Source organism: Numida meleagris, chromosome 1 (assembly GCF_002078875.1).
Source record: "Numida meleagris isolate 19003 breed g44 Domestic line chromosome 1, NumMel1.0, whole genome shotgun sequence".
Classification (NCBI taxonomy): Eukaryota; Metazoa; Chordata; class Aves; order Galliformes; family Numididae; genus Numida; species Numida meleagris.
Genome location: NC_034409.1, coordinates 190,917,392 through 190,941,100, shown reverse-complemented (window position 1 = coordinate 190,941,100; position 23,709 = coordinate 190,917,392). Strand labels below are relative to the sequence as shown.

The 23,709-nt window shown below is 42.1% G+C and overlaps 1 protein-coding gene across 3 annotated transcripts in view; it reads right to left on the bottom strand.

Moving 5' to 3' along the window:
* RSF1 (remodeling and spacing factor 1) overlaps positions 1–23,709 on the bottom strand; it is a 61,635-nt gene that overhangs the window by 24,830 nt on the left and 13,096 nt on the right. For 2 of the 3 annotated variants that reach the window (XR_002434028.1, XM_021383062.1), the window contains exons 2-7: positions 16,325–16,416; positions 12,031–12,123; positions 11,546–11,751; positions 9,479–9,636; positions 3,572–5,295; positions 1,039–1,236 (exon numbers count right to left, since the gene is read on the bottom strand). Coding sequence is in view for 2 of the 3 variants with exons in the window: in XM_021383062.1 (XP_021238737.1) it covers positions 1,039–1,236; positions 3,572–5,295; positions 9,479–9,636; positions 11,546–11,751; positions 12,031–12,123; positions 16,325–16,416 (2,471 nt within the window). In the remaining variant the exon portion in view is untranslated. The remainder of the gene's footprint in view (positions 1–1,038; positions 1,237–3,571; positions 5,296–9,478; positions 9,637–11,545; positions 11,752–12,030; positions 12,124–16,324; positions 16,417–23,709) is intronic. The other variant, XM_021383074.1, reaches the window with a different exon arrangement.

Genomic DNA, 23,709 nt, shown 5'->3' with positions numbered 1-23,709 from the left:
TTTCCAAGGCCAGGGGTAGTTTTTATGAGCAAGTTTATGTATCACAGTTTTCCACTTTAGCACCAGATTTCATCTTGTGTTGTATTCTCAGGCAACTCAGCACTACTGGATTACACAGACTGCGTACCCGTACTATGGAATCCTGTAATGCTTTCCAGACCCTGGACTAAGTAGAAAACTACATCTGGACAAGATGTGGTGGGAGCTGTTTTCCCTGTGCGCTCACATCCACATGAGGGAAACCTGGCCACGCAGGCAAGGAGGGAACCACAGCAATCTTAGGCAGTTTCCTCAGCTGGGGTGTTCTTATGTCCAGAGTGGCAGAGACAAAGACTCATGGACTGGGGTAAAAAGAACTAGGCAACTATTGGGATTCCTCCTTAGCTGGGTAAAGCTCTTTCCATTAAAACTGAGTGATAAAGCTGACATGAACTGTGTGAGCAGCTATTGGAATACCCATCTCTAACATCATAACGTTCTAACTTTCTCTCAACCATGCTAGGACATCTGTCACACACCTGAGAATATGCTCATGACCCACAGCAAGGCTGTGAGCATTCAGATTTCCCACCTAACCAGAGGAACCTATGGTGATATGTACTACTGACAGACCAGGACCATAAACATCAGAAGCACTGAAAGCTTGTGGGGCTCCTCCTTTGTGGGATTTGGCTGTATCTGGTCCTCAGGATGATGTGCCACTTTATCCAGCTGGGATGACCAAGCAGCTCCAGCCATGTCAGAAGACACACGGACTGCAGTTTTTTATTTTAAAGTTTTCTCTGTATTCTCTGAAGTTGCAGGAATAACCTCAAAGCCTCACCCAGCTCCATTCTCATGCACTAGGTTGTGTTCTACCTCAGAAAAGACATTTCAGAGATGGCCAAGAAAAGAACTTCCTTCTCTCCTCGTTAGAAGTTCACTAAAAAGCCAGAGGGTATTCTACATACAGCCACCCCACAGAACGGCGTACCTTCAGACACTCCATTTACCAGAACTGCCCAAATTGCTCAGCAGAAGCCTTCCCCCAAATCCTACCAGCTCCGGGTGGTTGGGAAGGCCACACTTCTTGCATGGTTCATCGTCATCAGCAGGTGCGGCTTCTTCTTCCTCCTCTTCTTCCTCTTCCTCCTCCTCATCAGAGTTTTTTTCACTCTCTGAGTCCTCACTTTCTTCGTTGCTTGAGTATTTCCACCTGCCACGTGTTCGTGTACCCGTCCACCGAACTTTGCTTCTCTGAGTGACACCATTTCAAAGAGAAAACACAAAGGAAACTTACAGTTTCTTCCCAGGTCCTAAAAGACATTTGTCTCTACAGTAAATAGCTATCTCAATCAGAACAGTAGCAATAAATTCACAAGAGAACATTCCAGTGTACAAACACCTTCAATGAGCCTTGAAGTTCACCAGGATACTAAAGGAAGAAAACTATGCATCTTCCTGCAGAGAGAAATTTTCAAATGAGATTTCAAACTTTAAAAAGACAGATCAGTGACTGAGACTCTTTGGAAAAGGAACCTTCTTTGTGAACGTGGTGAATTCCACATTTGAAGTTTTTTATGACAGTTTTCCTCAATCCAAACTGAATATATGTTTATTTATAGTTGGTTTTTTTCTTTTGTAACATATGGTTCATTTCTTTCATTTTGCTTTAGGAAACACGTTTGCACTCTAACGAGTACATTAATTTCAGTGTTTCTGAAGCTCTCTTCTACGATAGGCACAGTTTTCTGAAAGCAAATCAGTGCACCATGTAAGGGCACAGTCTACTTTCACATTTATACTTTTCCATTCTTTTTCTTAAGTAAAAATCGATTCATTAGATGCTAATTGAAAAGGGCGTTCACCCCTTTGTATCATATCCACCTTCATAAAGTAACCCTATGTCTTACCAGTCACTTATTTGGACATCTATTTATTTTAAGGAATGGAAAAATGTCTTCTCTTACCTACTACATGAGGTGTTAAGTTTTATCAGAGATTTAAGATATATTTTGGACGAAAACCAGAATTCAATCACAATTCAGAATCCCATTTTGTATTAGTTAAAACTGCTTCCTAGAACCAGAATATTTTAACTTTACAATAATATACCAAACAGATGAAAAATTCAAGTTCTCACAAATACTTTTCACCCTCCAGACACTGAAAAAGGAATATACCCTTTCTAGGTTTTTCAGCTCTCAAAACACTTTTCATTTATGACCAGGTTACTCACTGATCTGAACCAGCTAAATAAACCACAATGTACAAAACATTCTGCAGACGCACTCATACCACAGCAATATGTCATACTGGTAACATTTCACTTCAGCTTATCATTAATTTTCATCTCTTTAGTTACGTGATTATTCACTAAACCTTAGCATAAAACTGTACTTGAAATCCATGAGGGAAATCATTTAATTTGAGGCTCCATCATAAGTCATCATAATTTCAAATCTATTTTTAAAGATCCAAAGATAAAATACGCAGCAAAAGATTTGGGTATTTGATATAAGGACAGAAGTGTACTAGCATCAAACCTCTTCCTCAGTCACAATTGTTTGAGTCTCTCTAGAAAAGTAAGCGTTCTTAGATCTCTGTATCTTTCAAAACAGATAGCAAACTGTATCAACAGTATTTCAAAATTTAAACTGCTTGCAGACTTCCAATCGCTACTCTTCTTTTCTTTTTACTTCCTTTTTTATTTTTTGATTTATTTTTGGATATATATGGCCATTTTTCAGTATAAATGTTATTCACAGTACAACGAACTGTTCATTTTATGAAGGTTATTCAGCACTGCAGAGCACGAAAGAACTTGCTGGATACGCAAGCGTGCTGGTAAAGCTTACAGAATTGTAATTCTGTAATTCTGTACTTGCTTACAGAAGCAATAAGGAAATGTACAGTAGTGAAAAGTGAATAGGATTTCAAGTAGATAGAAAAGGGCGTACTTAAAAATACAGACCGTTTTTTCCTCGTTTTTCTTTTGCATTGCACATCCAGAAACATATGGAAATTAAATGAATAAAGTTTATAATTACATGATTTTACAAGCACTGCACAGATGCACATTTAACTTGTTCTGTTATTTTCACCTTGCACACTTTTAAGATCTATGCCCCCTAATCACAAGTTCGTCCTGAAAAAGACACCTCTGCCCAGAGCAAATCGTGTATCCCATACATAAGAAGGTGTAATATTTGTTTCTTTGCTTATGCTCATTCTCAAACTGGCCAGCCAGACACCAGCAGGTATCAACCTAGAAATCCACAGGAGACAGAAGCCTCCGTTCACGCAGTCTGACTGACTCAGGTCTGATCACGTCATTTTTTAAAGAACTCACTCCAGCTGACTCGGTCTCCTTTGTTTTGTTTATGTGAAATATTTTAGAAGCTGCTAAGCCAACAGATATGCTCACTCTCTCAGGGGACGGTTTTAACTTGGTTGAGTCCACTAACCAGACTGCAAATCTATCTCCATGCAAAAGCTGACCAAAGGGAAGTACTCCTTAATATTGTTATGTAAATGCATATTCTCCTATTAGGAAAGACTGTGGCAATCCCAAACAGTAAAACTATATTACCTTGTTAACCTTAGAATTTGACTCCTTCTCTTGTTTTTTTGCATCTTCTTTTCTTTCCTGTTTATGAGCAGGTTTCTCCTCTTCCTCTTCAGGTCGCTTTTTCTCAGCTTTCTGATCCCGGGTCTCCACCACTTTTGGAGTGGGCTTAGATATTCGTGGGGATCTCCTCAACGTGCGCCCAGCAGTGACGTCTTCTGGTGGTGTTTCTGCCTTTCTCTTCCTACTGGAGATCCTGATCGTTAATTTAATGCCTTCTTTCTGTCTTTCAGAAGTTATTTCTTTGTTATCTGTTGCACAGCTTTCTTCTTCAGAAACTAGCTTATATTTAAATTTGCTTTTAGGCGTTGGGGAATCCTTTTTACTCTCCGAGGTGTCCTCTAGATTGGACGCGTGGGCATCGTCTAATCCCTCTGGCTCTGGCTTGGCAGCTTCAGGCTCTTCCTCAGGTTTTTCAGGGTTGGATTTTTCTTCTACTTGGCTCTCCTCAGGGAGAGCAGGTTTAGCATCAGAGCCTTCTGCTTCCACAACGGACTTCTCTAAAGTAACAGGAGAAGAAGATGGAGGGGGTGCCTCAGCAGCTTTGGGAGAATCAGGTTTCTCCTCAGGCTCACTTCTACTTTTCAAAGTCTCTTCCTCAGGCGGTGCAGGCTTGGGCAGTTCTGCAGGAGGAGATGGGTTTGTGGGCTTCTCCAGCTTCTCTAAACATTCTTTGGGTGGCGGCAGTCTGTCCTTTTTGATTATCGCGGCTAGTTTCTCTTCGGGTTTTTTGGCACAGTCTTCAGAGTTTGAAGATTCTTCCACTACCATTTCAGTAGCTGGACTGTCAAGGGACTCTTTCTCCACAGGACTAGATTCTTCCTTTAAAGGCACTTTCTGATTTGAAACCTCAGAGACCACAGGCCCTAGCTCTTTCACCACAGTTACCGCATTTTTCTCCACCTCACACGCTTTTATAATTTTACTAACAGAATTTAGGGAGTCCGATACCTTTTCCCCACTTTTACCATTTTTCTCTTTTAATGAGCTGCTGTCTTCCTTCGTACCGACGGAGTGCTCCGACCTATTATTTTGTATGACACTTGGGGTTATTTTTTCACTGCTAACCTCTCCATTTACCAGCACTTTCCCATCGGGACATAAAGCAGTAATTGTAGGGACTCTCTTAAAAGTTTCCTCTTCTGGTTTCCCCTCTTCCTTCAAGACATCCTTTGTTGGAGTCACACATTTACATAGGGACCCCTTTATGGGACTGTCGTAGTCATCTGTCAGCTTGATCTCTCGCTTTTTAAGAGGTATTTTTGCCTGCTGGTCATTTTTAAGTTTCTCACTTTCTTCTACAGATTTCTCCACGATTTCCTGGGGAGTTTTGACGTTAACACAAAAATCCAGCCTCTCGGGCTCATGAACTGCTATTTTGTCAGTAGAACTTTTTACTTCTTTTAAGTCTTTTGGTTCTATTTTGTTTTCCTTCACCTCTACTTTAACAGGCTTGACATTTTCTTTAAAGGAATCACTTTCTTCTTTGACAGTTTGTTTCTCTTCGCTGTATTCCGAAGGTTTCTCTAATTTTACTATTACTGGCAATTTTATAATTTCTTTTTCTTCAGTCTTCTCAGTTTTCATCATGTTTTCATCCTCTTTGACCACAGGAAGAGGAAGACTTTCTAATTCCTTTGACTGTTCCTCCGCCTCGTCTTTTTCTTCTTTCATTTTTAATTGGTTTTCTGTTGACAGAGAAAAACAACGATGAAACAACCAGGGACCTCTAGGATTACAAATAGCATCCATCAAAATGAAGGTGTATCTAAAAAAAATCAACAACCCAAAGCCCCCTGCAAATAAATATTCTCTCCTGGAATAATTAGGAGTCTGGCTTGTGTCAAGCTGTCACTAAACGAGGAGGTTGCCAATTTTTAGCTACAGAATCACTGTTTGTCTTAATTACATACCAAGATAAACCTAAATTTTAGAAGCTTTTAGCAGAATTCTATACTTATCCTCCTTTACACATCTCAACTCCCTCTTCAGTTGTACTACAATACCTTCAGAGAACAGACACAGAAAACCTAAGCAGAGCGTGCAAGAAGCATCAAATTTCAAGAAATCTCACTTGAGTTTCTGATTTTTTTTCACAAACCAGACCATGGTGTAAAATTCCATGTTCTTCACTTCAAATCCCACACACAGAATCATAGGATGGCTTAAGTTGGAAGGGACCGTAAAGACCATGGAGTTTCAACCCCCTGCCGTGGGCAGGGTTGCCACCCACTAGATCAGGCTGCCCAGGAGACTCAGAGCTCTTCTGGTACTCACAGAATTGTGAGTCTGGTACTCACATGAATCAGCTCCCTATCTGTATACATTTTTATTCCAAGAAACATCTAACTGTTGCATTCCAACCTTTCAAGGGAAAAAAAAAAAAAAAACAATAGAAAATTCACCTGGATTCTCTATTCCTGAGCAGTGACTACGTCTTCTATGTACAATCAAAATGCATGTAACAGATTGCATTCTACATTCACTTCATTTGCCATTTCTAAGACAAACATACACCAGAAAATCCTGCAGAGTTTAAAGAATTAGATCATGCCTGCTTTGCTCAGGCAATTTTGCATCACTGGGGCTCAAAGTACAGTTGCAGCATTCACAAGAAACCATGCTTTTATTCTGTTGCTCTGTATTTCAGCCGATTATTTATCATTACTGAAGCTACTTAGTATCTCAGGTGTTTTATTTTGCCACGCTTTCTGACTCAGCTAGGGACAGAGCTAATTAGAAAAAGCAAAGATGATATAGTACAGATAGTGTAACAGCATCTTCTGCCATCTGGAAGACGTTACAGAACGGGTGTCCTAACTCCAGACAAAGCCATGTTTCCTTTCTTCTACCTCACCCCTCTCCCTCCACACTGGTGTGATTCTTTTCCAAGCTGAGAGCTTCCCAAAGTGATTATCAACACGCAGGGCAAATATGTGAACTAATTACAAAAGAAAAGAGTGGTGAGGAAGTAGTCATACGTTTTAGAATGTTCCTAAATCATTGAGTCATCACAGAATGATCTATAATACAAAGCACGTAACCAAATAAGCCTCAGCAAGTAGCATGGGGTGAGATGCAAGAGATGCACCAGAAGCAATAGCAGTTTGAAGGCTGAAGGTTTTTTTCTCCTTTCATGGAGGTAATCACCACTCTGAGCTCTTGTAGCATAAAAGCTGTCCCTCTAAAGACGTTTGTCAGTAATTGACAGTGACATATTCGATGTGCGTGTATCCTTCCACCCTCTCTTCACTTCTTTCGGGATAAACTTAGTTCAACCATTTCCTCCCATCACCAACTGCTTTTTCCCCCAACTAACATCACCAGAATCCCCAAAACCGCTCCCTGTGCTAATAGAGTAATGGCTGTTTTAGTTTAAGATTTAGTTCTTAACTCTCCCAGCTGCTCAAAAAGCACTTCATATGCCACACTGACTCAGCAGATGCACAAGTTGCCTTAATGCTATTTGAGTCAAGCAGGCTAAGTTGAAAAAAAAAAAAAAAAAAAAAGCAAGCACTGGATCCATTTATTTTTGAATGAATGACTTTAATGCTATTTGGAAAGCTGTCAAAGCAGCTTTCAGTCCTTCCGATAAATTTTCACAGTACCTCTGAAGGGCTTTGATACATCCCTAGAATTTGAGGATAGTTTGATGACTAATAGGAAGAATTATGAAACTCGACTGAAATGATCGGAGTGCTGCTCTGTGGGTACATTGGCCGCAATTAAATCACAGCACATGTAAATAATCTCACTAATCATTACGTCTGCAGGACTAGTGCCTAGGAGTGATTCTGCATGCCAGCGGAGCCGGTGACTTCGGTGACACTGGAGCGTGCAAAAGGACTTCAGGACTTGTCTACAGCGGAGAGTTAAGATGTTATAAAATGATTTATTTTCAGTTCAGTAAAATCACACTCAAAGCAGAGGGCTTGACTGCATTATTTAAGCTGACCTTATCAGCTTTGAGTGAGAAAAAGGCATAATCAGTACGACCCTGTAGAATGAACTCTGCAGTATCAGTAGCCACGTAGATTGGGCTGTCACTTACATGCAAAGGTACATATTGGAAATGTCTTAGACAGAGACAATTCTCCTGTTTTTTGTCACAATTTTCTGCAATTTCTGCACTTGTCTTTTAATACTTCCAAACCCAACTTACATTATTTGTCTAAATGTTTCATTGATTTCTTCCATTCTACAATGTTTGTTGCAAAGAATGGGAACGAGAAGCAAGCGTTTCTCTTTGATGCTCAGAACCAAGACAGGTCTTGCTAATTTTGTATCCAGTTCAATCACAGAACCACAGAATGGCAGGAGTTGGAAGGGACCTTCAGAGACCATCGAGTCCATCCCCCTGCTAAAGCAGGTTCCCTACAATAGGTGGCACAGCTGGGCATCCAGATGGGTCTTGAATATCTTCATATAAGAAGACTCCACCACCTCTCTGGACAACTTGTTCCAGTGCTCTGTCAGCCTTACTGTAAAGAAGTTCTTCCCCATGTTAGCGCACAACTTCCTACGTTCAAGTTTCAGGTCAATACTCTTTGCCCTATCGCTACACGGCACCAAGAAGAGCCTGCCCTCGTCCATTTGCCTCCCACCTCCCTCCAGATATCTATAAACATTTATCAGATCCCCTCTCAGTCTTCTTTTCCCCAGGCTGAACAGACCCAGGTCGCTCAGCCTTTCCTCATACAGGAGGTGCTCCCAGCGCTGTATTATCTTCGTGGGTCTCCACTGGACTCTTTCCAGGAGATCCCTGTCTTTTCTGAACTGGGGAGCCCAGAACTGGACATAGTAGTCTAAATGTGGCCTCAGCAGGGCAGAGTAGAGGGGGAGGATCACCTCCCTCGACCTGCTGGCCACGCTCTTTTTAATGCACCCCAGGATCCCACTGGCCTTCTTGGCCACAAAGGGCACACTGCTGGCTCATGGCCAACCTGTCATCCACCAGGACCCCCAGGTCCTTCTCCACTGAGCTCCTCTCCAGCAGGTAACAGATTAACTAAACAGATTTGAAGGAACACATATTAACACACTAGAATCTTAAATCTTGTTTCTGATTGAGCAACTCTTTTCCTGTAGTTTAACAAAATGTTAACATTAGGTAGTAACCTGGGTAAAATTACCCGGGCTAACAAGCTTTTAGCTTCTCATAACCTAAGAAAAGTCTTGTAACACAAAACATTTCAGGCTGACACTAAGTAAAACCAATGCACAAACCACCAAGTCAGGCAAGATATTTAACATGTGCAATGACATGATAATAAGGAAGGAAAATGGGTTCTTTACTAGCAAAACATAATATGGTGGAGGCAGCTCAAGACCACTTCATGTATAAATATTTTTGTATTTCAAATTGTTTCAACGTAAGTTCATGCCTTCTTGAAAAATCATGCAGACTGTGAGGAAAAAGCCTGTATTTTTGATTCAAGCTTAAAAGTAAAAATAAATGACATACACAGTATTGTACTGACTTCAATCATGGCATTGCACAAAGAGATTTTTTTCTTTTTGAAATTTTAATGTTATTAGAACAGGAAAAGTTGGGCAACAGTTGGATACTCCACAAAAACGTACAATGACAAGTATTTACAATACCATACAAAACGCACAGCATAAATAAAATTAATTAGAAAACGATTTATACATCTCTCTCTTTTTATAAATAACTCTTGCATCTAAATATGCACTAAAAAAACTTCAATAATATTCATCAGCGATCACTTGATTTACTATGAACAGAAATGGTCTTTTTTGGTTTTTTTTTTTTGAAGAGCCCTAATCTACAATGGTAACTTTTAATCAAGTTGAAAATTCTGACGCTGCCACAGCACAACATTTAAAATGTGAGAAAAGGCAGAAAACCTTGTGTAGATGTTTCTTCACCCTTTTTGGTGTCTTCATCTTCTATACTTGGGCTTTCACGTGATGAATTCTCCTGCTGAGAATTGTTGTTTTTCAGCAGGGCAGGATCAATTTGTGCTTTCAAGAGCTCAAGGGTCTCGGCAAGCTCATTTCGGTTTCTGGATGACGGAAGAAAAAACATATTGTCTGATAAGCCACTTACTCACTCACCCCAGAGGGATTCATTAAAAATAAACAAACACCATCTGTTTAAATGAACACTGCCCTGAAAACCTTATACACGAGCACGGTGAAATGCCTGCCCTACCAGAGTGGCTGCAATCTTGCATTCGGAAATTTTCCAACTTATCCATACACAATAAAATCGCTTTGTTTCGAAGGACTTTGTCTACCCAGACTCAAGTCCTGTTGGTCTGGATCCAAGCTGGTACCATTTATTATTTTTTATTCATCATTCTCTTACCAGCTCTCACTGGCTTCTCTTTGCAATTTCTTCTTAACACGTTTAGGAAACAATACAAAGATGTCTAGAGGGCTCCAGCTATTTGTGCACCTCTCCGTGCTTGAATGTCAGTGCATTTTAACTCCTTACACTGGATATCTAGCTAGAAAAACCAAAACCTTAACAGATTATGAATGTGAGTGTTGATTAAACAGGTCCTTTGTTTTCAAAACAGACTAGAATCACAAGACTCTCAGGTTTCCTTTTTCGAAGTCAACATTCAGCAACTAGCTTTGATGAGTTTTACAGAAAAAAAAAGAAAAAGACTGGAAGTGCATCACAGAGAATTACACAGGTTTAAAAGGATTTCAGATGTCATCCTGCATTACTGAGTTTTTCTGCGCTAAGTACGAGTGTCAGAACTTGCCCAGAGGAAGTCTGATTTCCTCTGCTCTTGGCACTGATCCCTCGAGTCCAGAACGTAGGAAAAAGATAAATGCTGCTCAGCAATTGGTTGGCTTGTTCAGATGCATTTCCTTTATTCACCCACAACAGCTGTCTAAACTTCATTGATGGTAAGGCTTATCACTTTATGGCCCATTGACAGTGGTTTAAAACATTCTGTATGACTGCCCCGGTTGCTAAGGTTTGGATATGTAAGTAAGCTATAGAAATTAAAAGATATATATAAACATAGAAATAAAAAAAATATTAAAATTACAGAAATTAAAACTTCTAAACAGAAAAATAAAAATAATACATATTATTTAACTTCTTAAGATCTATTGTTACATCTCTATGTATTAATTTAGTCGGAGTTGATCTGCTGGGCCCAGTTTGAAATCCTCTTGGAATTATTCAGCCAAAAGGAAGATAAAGTTTACATGGAAATAAGCTAAAAACAGATAACTGATAGATATGAGAAAAATGTATATACGTAGTACTAATTATTTTTCCATTAAGAAGGGTCCATACATACTGTGCATAAAGAAGGAAAGAACAAAGTACGTAACCAGAATCACGAAAATCCATAAATCTGAGGCTAAAATGTCACTAAAATATTATCAGAGCAATGTAAAGCAACAGAGACCCAGGGGCACTGAGCCATGCACATGTCAGTCCGCATCACCATCATGTACCTCAACTTCAGCCATCTACGAGCTGAATTCTACTCCAGAAAGGGCTCTGAATCCATGTGGATGGCCAGAAGTTCAAATTGCAATGTAATCCTCATAAGAACAAAACTGTCCACTTATAACTGCCTTCATAGGGCAGAAGTTAAAGAAGTAACAGTTCCATTTCATCTCCAAAGAGAATAAACATGTCAGGAGGCAACATGGAGACACTGTCCTCAGGACAATCTGCTCTTGGTACCCCTTCCATATATCCTTACAGATTCATCGAGCATAAAACTCATTAGCTATTATGCACAAATCAGTGAGACATTTCTGGAGGTATTTTTTCACTAAATCACACCTGTGCGGGCAGAAAATCCCAGTGTAACATTTCTGCTAGAAACGGAGATTGAGTGAAATGAATTTGTGAACCCCAGCCACATGGAGCCACTAGAATCCCACCCTACAAAACATGGGGAAAAAAAAGGGAGAAAAAAAAAAAGGGAATACCTAACAATGCATTTCCATGTGGATCCATCCTGGTCATCCTGTTCTTCTATGTACATCCTGACATTATGCTCTTGATCCAGCTGATACCAATACATCAGTCCATCCTTGTCTCGACCAATAGGCTGAAGACGCATGGCATCAGCATCCTCCTCGTTAATTATATTTTTGAACTTTAGATTGTCATCAAATTGACATTCACAGAGATACTGGAAAAAAAAAATGAGAAAGTGGGAAGAATGTTAAGACATAAAAACATGAAGAGAAATAATACATGGAAGTATGAGTATGAAAAGCGTGCAAGAAAAGGATGACATTGTTTGGGCCTGCCCCACCACAAAGAACAACATTCCTGTTCCAAGATCAGCTCTACATTTAATACATCCAAGTGAAATTTGCAAGATGCTTCAGTGAGTGAGAAAGTCAAATCTCTAAGATATTCAAGCGAGTAAGGAAAAAGACATTTAGAAACTTAGTTGAAGGCATACCTTCAGAATCCCCAGTTTGCATTCGACACTCATTTCTAGGTATCCTTTTTTTTCCATCTCCCAAGCCCAAGTGCTGTTGAATTCTTGGCATATCTGTCACCAAGGAAACGTTGAGATTAGCAGGGTTAGTGGATACAAGAAACTTTAAACTTTTATATTAATAGTACCTTACTGCACTAAAATTGCACATGATGCTGTCAGGATTCTAAGTCAAAAAGTCTTAAATGAAAATCAAAAATAAAACTGGGATAGGTCAGAGAGCACCGGCAAACCTCCATGGAAGAATATATCACTGAGACTCTGATACCAGCTACTCTAAAACTCTTGCATTTGGCAGCACAACTCTGAACTGTGAAGTTATTCTCATCTTTGCTGTGCAAAATCTTCCATTCTTCTATTTCTGTCAACTTAGAAAATAAATTCTCTTGAGTGGACGTGATTTCTTAGCATGTCTTTGCAGCACTTAGCACATCGGCTGCCAAGCTCTCTTGGGATCCTGTTGTCCTACAACTGTACTGCAGATAAATGAAACTTACACTCTACGGTGTGGAATTACTGGGCATAATAGCTTGGCCCTCAAGTCATTTGATAAATATTTCAAAATATTTTAAGTACAGCCAGCCTTAATTTACTAAAAGCAAATAAGTTCAATGCCTTCAAGAGGAAAAAAAAGCACAGAACACAAAAAAAAGCAGCAAGAAAGGACAAAGACTGAATCACAGGAACTTCCAGTAACAGCGGTGCAGAAGGAATTCCCTCTCCTCCCTGAAGAAGTCAAACGTGCTTGAGACAACCCATGGAAAGGGAAGCATCACAAGCAAAAACACAGCAGAAGCTCTCAACCAAAGCTGCAGCAGTGGGATCTCCAACCTATCCTGGTGGGAATACCCATTAGAAGGAGCAGGAGTTAAGCACAGCCACATCTCCAGTTGAGAATATTTTGAAGTGCCACCGCTGAATCACAGCTGTTCAAATCAGCGCGCTCCTGCACTCCAATCCACAAGGAACCAAAGCTCTGCTGAGCAAACTCCAGCAAAACCATGTAGTCTCCCAGCCACCAAATCATCAAACACATGATGTTATCACTAAGCTACTTAGCAACCTGGAAATCACACATGAAAGCAGCTTTCTCTGGAAACAAGCAAAAAAGACACTGAATTTCCCCAGCAGAGGTAAAACTCAACGTGGGCTACAACCGAAAGAAGTCGTGTTCTCCCTCTCTGTCCCCACTGCCACGCTACCCCTAGTACTGACACCGGTTCTTCACCAGCCCAAGTATGAGCTGGCTAAGGCAGATAAAATAGCAGAAAACTACTTCTCCTTTTTGTTCTGCAGAGCTGCTTTTCTGCTGGCTCTGGTGCATAATGTGGCTCACTCTGGGGTCAGGTAAGGTTCAGGAGCACCAAGAAAGGGGAAACTTGGGACCATGCTTCTCAGCATCAGCTTGCAATTAGGTTGGCTCAGCCACACCATAAATCACACTGACTCTGCAACCTACGGGAATGGTGAAGACGTGCTCTGATAACAAGGAATTCTGCTGAGGAGCAGTTTTTCCTGCTCTGAGGCTAAGGCATTAACACAGGTTCTCCTCTGGCACACAGCTCACAGCAAGAGAGGCAATTGTTCCTCAAGCACTAAATGAGCCTACTCTGCTTTCTCCTTCATTTTCAATACTGGAACACAAAGAACTCTGGGAAACTGTATATCAAACCCCTGCTCAGGGCAGGTGCCAGTCACCGTTCATTGCTTGCTCATTAAGTATGAAAGCAATAATGAGAAGTTTCATGTGCTTCGGAAGCATATGATTGTCAAAGCGACAACTCAAGAGACATAAGAGCTGATAAAGCATCTGTTCAGACTGAAATGACTCCACTTTGACAATTAAAAACCAGATCATCGTGCTTTCTCCTGGCGAGCACCGTCACAGCCCTGAACTACAGATCCCATTGACACGAGCTCTGCCTCAATATCTGCCTCTGACTTCACAGAAAGGACGTTTCACAGCAAACAAAAGCCTGCTGCTCATGGAAACAGCTGCTTTCTGCACACTGAAGAGCAGTCAGTAGCTTCCCACTCTGGGAAAGAGGCATCAAAACATCCCTCCAACGTTTTCAAAGCAGCTACAGCAGCATCTGACGCTTCCTATAACCGCACTCCACACGTTCACTTAAACCAATGAAAAGAGGAAGGTGACAAACACGGCAGAGGAGTCTGCCTGGGTGGGACCACCAAGCCCTCAACTCTAACAGCTGGGGCAGAACAGTGTGGTCGGGGCTGAAGTTTCCGGATTCACCAGCCCAAAGAAATTCTATCTGTATGAAAACACAAAATACGTTTGGCAGCAGTCAGTGAAAACATTTTGTCGGGAGACAGAGCAATCTGAATGAATTCAGGTACGTGTTTCCCAAAGCAGCTAAGCTGGTCAGCTCCTCTCAGCTGTTAAAACGTGTAGGACAAATCCTTTCTTCACTTCACTCATACACAACAATGTAGGCTCTTCGTGCAGGACAAATTCAGATCCTGGAGCCCTGCAGCCATTTGCTTCCAGAAAGAACAGCATGTAGGCTGGTGAAGCAAAACTGGGTGGCTCACCACCAGGACAGGGAAAGGGAAGAACTCTCAGCTGCAGCGTTTCCTTCCCAGTCAAACAACGCTGCAGACAGCTCCCAAGAACGCTCTCAGTGATTCCACACGTTTTCCATTTCCACTTTTCCTGGCTTTTGGGACACCTCCCAACGCTCTTCCTTGTTTTTCTAAACTAATTATACCCTTTTGAAACGGGGGCAATATTAGCATACCTCTCTAATTAGTTATATTCAAATTCCTTTGTTCTTGAAATTCCTTTGAACCACTGGCTAGGGTAAGTATCAAGTTAAATGAAGTAGAAGTTATTCCTGCTTACTTGGTCTTAACAGGGGCGGATGGGAAGGCTTCCTCAGTGCTCTCCCTCCTCACTGAAGGAAGACTTTCCAGACTGTTCCCTCATATACTTGTTTTCTCCCCATTTTCTGCTTACCACACAACTGTTTCAGTGGGATTTGTATGCTCTCTCGTCAGGGTTAGGTTTCCTCAGCTTGCTGGAATGGCTTTTGGGTATATCAATGGATTTAATACAGCACAGTAACCACAGTACTTGGTAATACACGAACACACAGAAGGTGCATACATCATGTAACTAGCTCAAAGCAGCATCCGAAATGCTCTGCAGCTGCTGAAGAGGTCAGATTTAACCTTAGGCCCTTCAGCAGGCTTTTTCCTGACATGCTCCTGCTCTCATGCACATCATCAACTTCAGACTACACAAACCTCAAGGCAAATTCCTACCTCAGGAAATTTCGTAGATAGCACTGAGGGGAACAAACCGTGACCGGATCTGCCAACGTCATGATTTGTTTTGCTGCTATCACCACGGCGCTGTATTTCTAAGTAAGATGCAAGCGTGGCTGTACAGACAATACCAGGCCAGGCTGGATGGGGTCCTGGGCAGCCCGACCTCGCAGCTGGCAGCACTGCCCATGGCAGGAGGGTTGGAAAGAGATGATCTCAGAGGTCTCTTCCATCCCAAACCATTCTATGATTCTGGGATGATTCTAACGCTATGTTTACGTGGAACAAGGTATCTAGAGGTGAAATGCCAAACTCCAAATTTTGAGCATTGGTCTGTTTTTATTTTCTGAAGCAGTGGAAATGGTTTAAAATAAAAACTATTTGCAGGTAAGGTGTCAACAAAGGCACAGACACAACTAAGATGCAATACAGAATTAGGTAAAACAATGGGATGTTCTATTTTTACGGATGCCTAACTACGTTTTTATCTTGGCCGTGCCATTGTGAGCGTGCTGATATAAATCACTGCAATGTTCTCATTTAATATTAGCACATGGTACAAGAGTTCTGTATGGTCAGTCCCCGCATGAATACCAACCAACCAACTTACTTTCAAATGAGTAGTTACAGTGTTGATTTCTCTGCTCAGTGTAGGCTGTTTGCAGGCTACTAAATCTGCTTCCATACGTAGGGTCTCAATGCTCACAAAGTTTGTTTCTAGCAAGTATGAAGGTGTACACTCTTATACATGCAGGAGATAATGTTTATTTTTAGAGATTTTTGTACGAGCCTAGGCAGCCTGAAAGTTAAGCTGGGATCCTTATGCAACCGAAGTCTGGGCACGCACATCGGTGTTGGCCGCAGCAGAGCCCAAGGCTCACTATAATTCATACCAGGGATTGCTGACACAACAGCTCATCATAAGCGTATTCCAGCAGTGCAGAATAATACAACATGCATATTGTACCTTGATCAAATATTTTTCCCATCTGTCTGCTGTGACAGACTTCCCAATCTTTCTCATCAGTTTCAAGTGAAGCTCCACCAATTCTTTTGGAACTGCAGCGTTGAGAGAGAGAGAGAAAAAAAAGAAGTTATGAAGCCTGGTGCAAATACACTTCAATGCTAAACACTGATAACACTGCGAGAAACAGAAATTGTAATAAAACATAGCAACTTCGAGGCTGCTAAGAGCAGCTCTGTAACTAAAAAATCAACAGCAAGATGAAATGAATTGCATTGCTCTTTTTGTTTAGATTTCCATCTACAATGGTCATTGCCCTTCTTGTACCCTTCGCTGAACTAGGAATTACACCTCAGTGATAAATACCCAAAAACTCTTGGCAGTGTTCAACTAAAAACTGCACAGGATCCGTGCCAGTCAAACACCCACAGTCACAACACGTCCTGGCTGCCAGCAGCACACCTGCAGCTGCCTCCAGCAACCCAGCAGGTATCTGCACCACGCCTGGAATATCGCTGAATCCCAACTATTTTTGGCTGGGTGCATGCTATGGGAGAAATGTTCTAGAAACTTTATCCTCACGGATACAACCCCGCTATCGGCTTAATGTCTTTTGTGCTGGAGGGACAGAGAGAGGGACCCAAGATCTGAAGAGTGAGGGATGGAGGCCAGAAGCGCTGCTGAGTACAGCTGCATTGGTGCAGGCACAAAATCAGTGTTTTCCACCCAAATGACAGCTTGCTACACGCTCCTCAGGCACAGCTTCAGCACCTCGCCTCACCATTTGTAAATCAATCTGGCACCACCAAGTGGCAAATCTGCAGAACATCCACTTTATCACCGGGAGACTTTTCTAACTTCTAAAAAAATAGGTGAATGGCGATTATTAACGCAAGCACACACGCCCAGGGGAGCGCGTTGTCTCACAGTTTGTTGAGAAAAACTCAAGGAAATGAAATTTTTAGTCCTTTTATTTAGATACCGTTTGCATACACCTTGATTTTCTGAAAGCATTTTCATTCAGCTATGCACACACACCTAAAAAGTTCAAGAACTAAGAATTCTTACGATCGTTCTTACGTTTTCCTGCTCATTCAGGAGTATTCTCTGACACGTGATAAACAGCTGGGACATGAAACACCTTTGTTGTAAAGCAGACGTTACTGAGATGCTATTTCTTTCCCTGGTCTGTCCAATGTTTGAGACTCTTTGTGAATCCTTGCACTATTTGACTTGATTTCACCTCACTGACGTTTGTCTTTCCACCAAATGCCTCTGTTTGCAGGCGAGTGTGAGTTGGTAAAACATCAGTTTGATTAAGATGCTTGCTTTATTTCAGAAGAAGATCATCACTGCTGGTTTGCAGCCAGCCAGAGAGTTAATACACAACCACGGTTCCCATTAAATACAGAAAGCATCAGCCTGGTGGCCATAAAGAGACCTCCTTTAAACCTCAGTAATTCTCAGGCAACCAACCCCAGGCCAGCCCAGCCCTCTTCTCTTTCACTCAGTTTCTATTGTTTCCATTACCACTGCATATTGAAGAAACTTCACGCATCTCCTCCTTGGTTCTCCCCAGAATTGGTGCATTTCATGACTTTAAACCACCACGTCGCTTAAAAGGAACAAGATCAAAAGGTCTTAACCCCAATGGATGCTGTGCACTTGGCACCAACAAAATTAAGCCCAATGCAATTCATACACATGAGCAATTCTATCAAAGGCAACTCATACAATTAAACCTCAGCTTGTGTTTGTGTAACGTGGAACTGAGCCAGAATATTCAAAACCTTGCTGGATCAAAGCTTCTGCTCTCCTTTTGTTTTAAACCAAATCTCTCTTTATAGGTACATTCTGTTTGGAATCCTGGCTTCAAGAAGCACGACCGATTTGTTCTGAATAATCAAATTCCCAGTCACCGAAAAGCCTTTGATAGAGTGTGAGCCTTAGAAGAAATGGGGAATGTGAAAAATTCAAACCCTGGAAAATGATTCAGTGCACTCACCCTTGGGCAGCACTCACAGGGATGTGCTGGCACCTACTGACACCTCACTCCTTTCCGGAGGTTTTCGCATTTCAGGTCCTGCACTTCTGGGATCTTGGTGATGTGCTGACACAGATATTTTCACAAAGGAACTTCATAGCATTTTGAACCCTTTCTCCATTTATTTATCATCTTTTTTTTTTTTTTTTTTAATGCACTGTAACAATCTTCGTAGAGAGGGGAGGTGGTAGGAAGGCTGAAGAGCGGTGGAAGATCCATCCCTAGGCAGAGCTCCCAGCTGGCAAGGAGGGGAAGAGCACCAGCAAACACCAGACCCAAACGTCAGTCATCTCAGCAATGCACTGCACCTGCATAACTTTAAACCAGTTTACCTCTGCTTAGAATATGAAGTTCCATGACGAGAGACATTGATAAGAATCACTTTTACAATACTTCTCTGATCCTACTTGGAACAGACTCAAAATAATGAACGTAAGATGCAATGACTTCTGGGTAATCACTCGTTCACTTTTCTTAAGTTTCACATAAAGGAAGGAAAAATTCATGCACTCTTTCTTGAATAATAGTCTTTTTTGGTCAAGCTAATGCCAAAATAGTGTGACAGTATACACCAAATTCTGAATGACACCCCCAAACGTTCAAGAAGCATTGGTTTCCCTGGAAAGCAATATAGTAGCTCTCTAAAACCACGAGGCCCACCTTCATAGAGTGTGCTTCAGTGGTGGAGAAGACTTCAGGACTCCGTGTGCAAGGCTAAGGAAAAACTGACTGTGCTATTTTAGAAGAAAAAAAAAGCCTCTTTTAGGAAAACTAGTAAAATTAAGCCACGGCCATCTGCTAGATATTCAAAAATGTAGACTTATCATGGGAAGAAGAAATGAGTCAGAAAGAATGAGTCACTGGGTATAGAATTTTTGGGCTCCTGGTGTGGTTCAGGCTGGACTCGATGATCTCTAGAGGTCCCTTCTAGCCCCTACAGTTCTGTGATTCAAGCAATTTTGTCAAGTCCCGAACATTCCTGGAGGGCAAGCCCCTGTCTGGGCATCAGAAAACATCCCTCGAACATCATCCATCCCAGCATTTCAGGGAGCGTTCCCTCCATCAGTTATTGCAGTTATGGCGGAGAAGAAATAGGAACACATGGAAGACCTGTCACCTGGTTAGAAAAGCCTTAGCTTCAGGCACCTGCGTAGAGCTGGCTGTGCCTCCTACCCATTAACACCTTCCCATACAACCAGAGCCTCTCCTGACCTCCTGTCATTTACCCTGCTAAAATTAACCCGCTCCTAGCTGAACACACGCCTGAACGAAACCAGGTGAAATAATGGAGGAAAACAGAAAAAGCAGCACAAAGCCCTGGGCCTGGAGGGAAGATGATTACAAGCAAAGACCATGGTATTAGAGCAGATCTACAACGTGGAGGGGAAGATGGGAACAGCGGTGCACTCGGAGCCCCTGGCACTGAATTCAATTGCAAAGCCCGTGCCTCTGTCTTCCTCCAGGGAGGAAAGGAAAAGTACAAGGAACCCCCTGCACTTGGGGAGCAGGGGGAAGGGTGCAAGAAGCAACATATTGGGATGCAAAAGCAGCTGGCAGTTTGCATGCTTTGCTAATACAAACAGGTCCTCCCAGTTATACTAGTAGAGCCTTTTACTATGCTAACTCGCTGTGGTACGGGAAAGAAAAAAAAAAAAGTGACTCCAAAGATAAACAGGGCAAGTATTACCATTAACAGTTTGCGCTTTTTTGTCTTTCTCCCTTGACAGATTTCAGATGAGATGACCACGGTGACTTCAGCATGGTAGGACTTCACTGTCAAATAAAACCATGCTAAGGATGTGGGCAGTTGAGACCAATGGGCTCATTAATACCTCCCATCTCCTCTTCTACTAGCTCACCATTTTCAACCATACAAAACATATGCATTATCTACTAGCACTCTATGTTAGGAATTTAATGGCAAGCAAATATCAGACAGCTTCCACCATGGTCCAATTTCCTCCACTGCCGGCGCCGGAGCAAGCGGGACCAGAGCACCCAAAGAGACAAGTGAGCACATTTCTAACACCTCCAATATTCTCTTTTTGGTGTACATAAATCTGAAGGCCCACGAGCAGTTTGAGGAAGCAAACACCGTGACTTCTAGGTTAGCTTCAACCAAAGATGAGTTCTCCGTTGGGTCATTAAATAGCTGGATATTAGGAAAAAAATTCTTCTCAGAAAGAGTGGTCAGGCATTGGAACGGGCTGCCCAAGGATGATGTGGAGTCAGCATCCCTGGAGGTGTTCAAGAAAAGGGTAATGTGGACATGGACTGAGGGACATGGTTAGTGGGTGTGGTGGGGATGGGTTGACAGTTGAACTAGAGGATCTCAGTGGTCTTCTCCAACCTTAAGGGTTCTACGCTTCTATGGGAAGTGAAATACTGAGGAGAAGAAAGGGGCTGGGATCTTCAGCAGCAGCACCGGTTTATGCCAACATCAATGTTCCTCCCTAGGAACAACTTCACTTGTTTCTCACCCCAGCTCTTAGAACAAGCACATGAGATCCCTGTGGTTGGGATGTGTTATTAAGAACTTCACGGACCAGAAAGAAGAATGATGGTCTTGGTATGAATGTGCTATGCTAAGTAACTGGAAGAACAGAAAACCTCTATAGGAACCAGACAAGAAGTTACGGAGAACATCTGAAAAATGACCATGATAATGGGATTCATGCAGAACATAGGGCTCCATTCATATGCTCATTCAAGCCTGGCATAAAAAAAAAATATATTTATTTGACGCCTATATCATTTCCCAAGATAAAAAGCAGTAGTTTCTGTTTAGGACAACCTAAATATCTTATCGTCCAGCTGACTCACTTGATGAATGCTACCATCCTACCTCCAAGCTGTGCGCCCACAAAAAGGAGATGCAGGAAAGGGGAGAAAAATGTGCTCTGTCTTCCTAGGGAGAGCAAAAGAGCAATCAAACAAGCTGTAATTAAACTGAAAATCTGAAAAAAAAAAAAACAGAAAGAACAAGACACCGAGTAGTTTTTTTTACATCCTGTTCCTAGAAAGATTTTGGCAGGCATGAACAACAAACCAACCACGCTCACATTTAAATGACACCGCTATCCTAGCAAAGCACTTTGAAATCTGGATGCTCAGCAGCTAGATCGTTCCATACGCACAGCAAGAACCTTTCTAGACCTTACCTGCACAAACACCCAGTGGAGAACTCCCTGCTCCCCTGGGCTAAGCAGAGCACGTGCCATTCTGACACCACTCAGTGAGGGGAAGGTTTCACCTTGCTGACTCCCTCCCACCCCAGGATCCCAGGACACCTCCTCTTTCACCACAGATGAATCGTGACCCACAGGGGCAGTGCTCTGAACTGAGACAGAGAAGCCTTTCCCCCTCCCGAGATCTTTTACAAAGCTGTGTGACCAGCCTACAAGGTTTTGCTGTCACGGCCAACCTTAAAATTCAGCTCTACTTTTAGCGATGAGATTATTTTCAAATATTTAGAATTTATGACCCGTTTGTCCCATTTGTTACTGAGCACCTTTCCCTCCCATGTTTTTCTTCCTACCCTCCCCTACAGCCTGCAAATCAATCTCTTGTGCTCCCTAATGCCCACTGTACCATCAGTCACCTTCTCACATACACGAAAATAAATCACATAGCAACATAACTCTGGAAGCTGAAGAAGTGGACTCACCCAAGAGCTTGGAACTATCAGAGAACGCAGGATTAAGGAAGAAAAGCAAACTGTGCTACGCAAAGAAAATGAAATGGAGATAGAAAAAAGGAGAAAGGAAAATGACTCTGAAAACAACGCAGGAAAAAATAGCACACCGTTTATTTTAGAAACTGGAAATTGCCCAGGAAAGGAAAGGCAGCAAATAAAAGCCCAGTTGACTGCTTCAAAAAATGTACTGAATCAAAAACGGGCCCAAGTCCACAAGCTGGGATACAAGAAGAGAAAACAAGAAAAATGAGACTGTGGAAGCAATGTGCACGCAAGCCGACCGCGCAGAAACGCGGGTACTGAAAGCGACTGGAAATTGTAACAAATTGCTGTTGTTCAATGGGAAGTCACTTCCAATGACCACATCGTGCACTTGAGCAAGTCGAGAGGTCTCGATTTGAAACGGCTGATGGTTAATTCATGCACAGGCAAGCACTCGACTCTCTGAAGCTGCTGGGTGCACAGCCTGTAAATGCGAAGACACGGCAAAACAAGCAACTTTTATAATGGCTAGTGAAAACCAACAGGTAAGGGCCTCTCTGGGAGGATCTTCCCTGCTGAGGCACCTGGGTCTCCACTGTGAGAGTAGAAACTATCCAAGATGTTCAGGCTGTGAGCAGAAAAGCCTCCTTATTTCCCTCCTTGGCACTCAATACTTCTATAATACAGAGAACCCATGGGCAGCATCTTTTCTCTTTGCCTCAAAGCCAGGTGACAAAGGAAAGCAGTGGGTGTGAATCACGGTGGGAGGTGGTGCAGAGCGCTGAGCTAGTTCTGGACAGCCCACAGACAGCACATGGACAGAAGGACACTTGTAGAGGGTCCGCTCATCATCCAGCAGGCATCTGACATAGGCCAGAGGGGCCGTGCTCAGTAAAAGCACAGAGGTTCATTCTGTTGGAGAGCAGCTGGCAACCAACGCACGTGAGGTCTTGGGGATACAAGAGCGTTACCAGGCACTGGGAAGGATTAGTCTCAGTCAACCAAACTCTTACACTGCCCTTCAGACACAGAACCATCACTGCAAATGTGGCCTTAGTTCAGGAGGTTTATCTGTGCGCAGAAATTTCTGCTACACAAAACCAATTCTCTTAGCATGGCAGCATTTAACCTTGAGAATAAGACCACATACCCTGTTACATTAAAACGGATTTGTCGTATTCTCAGTGCAGGGAAGAAAATCAGGATGAAACACAGCAGCATATTCAGTAGCTGAGAAGCCTCTGGTTTTGTTTTAGAGTCCCCTTTACGCACATAACAAACGTAGTAAGTTTTTTTACATATATATCATTAGAGAATAAGTTGAAAGCAAGTCATTTTTTAGTTCCTTATAAGAAAACAAGAACACATTTAAATGGTTTTTAAATCCGTACACTGTTTAATTATTAGAAACATCAGTCTGGTGTCAGTTTAGCCAAATTTCTCAGGTACTGGCTGACAATTTCCTCCATCATTAACAGAATTATTCACTTGAATAAAAAGGCAGCATTGGGAGATGCAGATCAGGCTGAATGAAACCACTTCTCTACAGCAAGTTTCATGGCCTAGGTTAGGTTACCACTCCTCAGTCTTCAGTGGACAACATCTAAAACGTTTGGAATTTTTTAGCTAGTTTGTTTTTCCATGTATGAGTTCTACCAGGAAGAC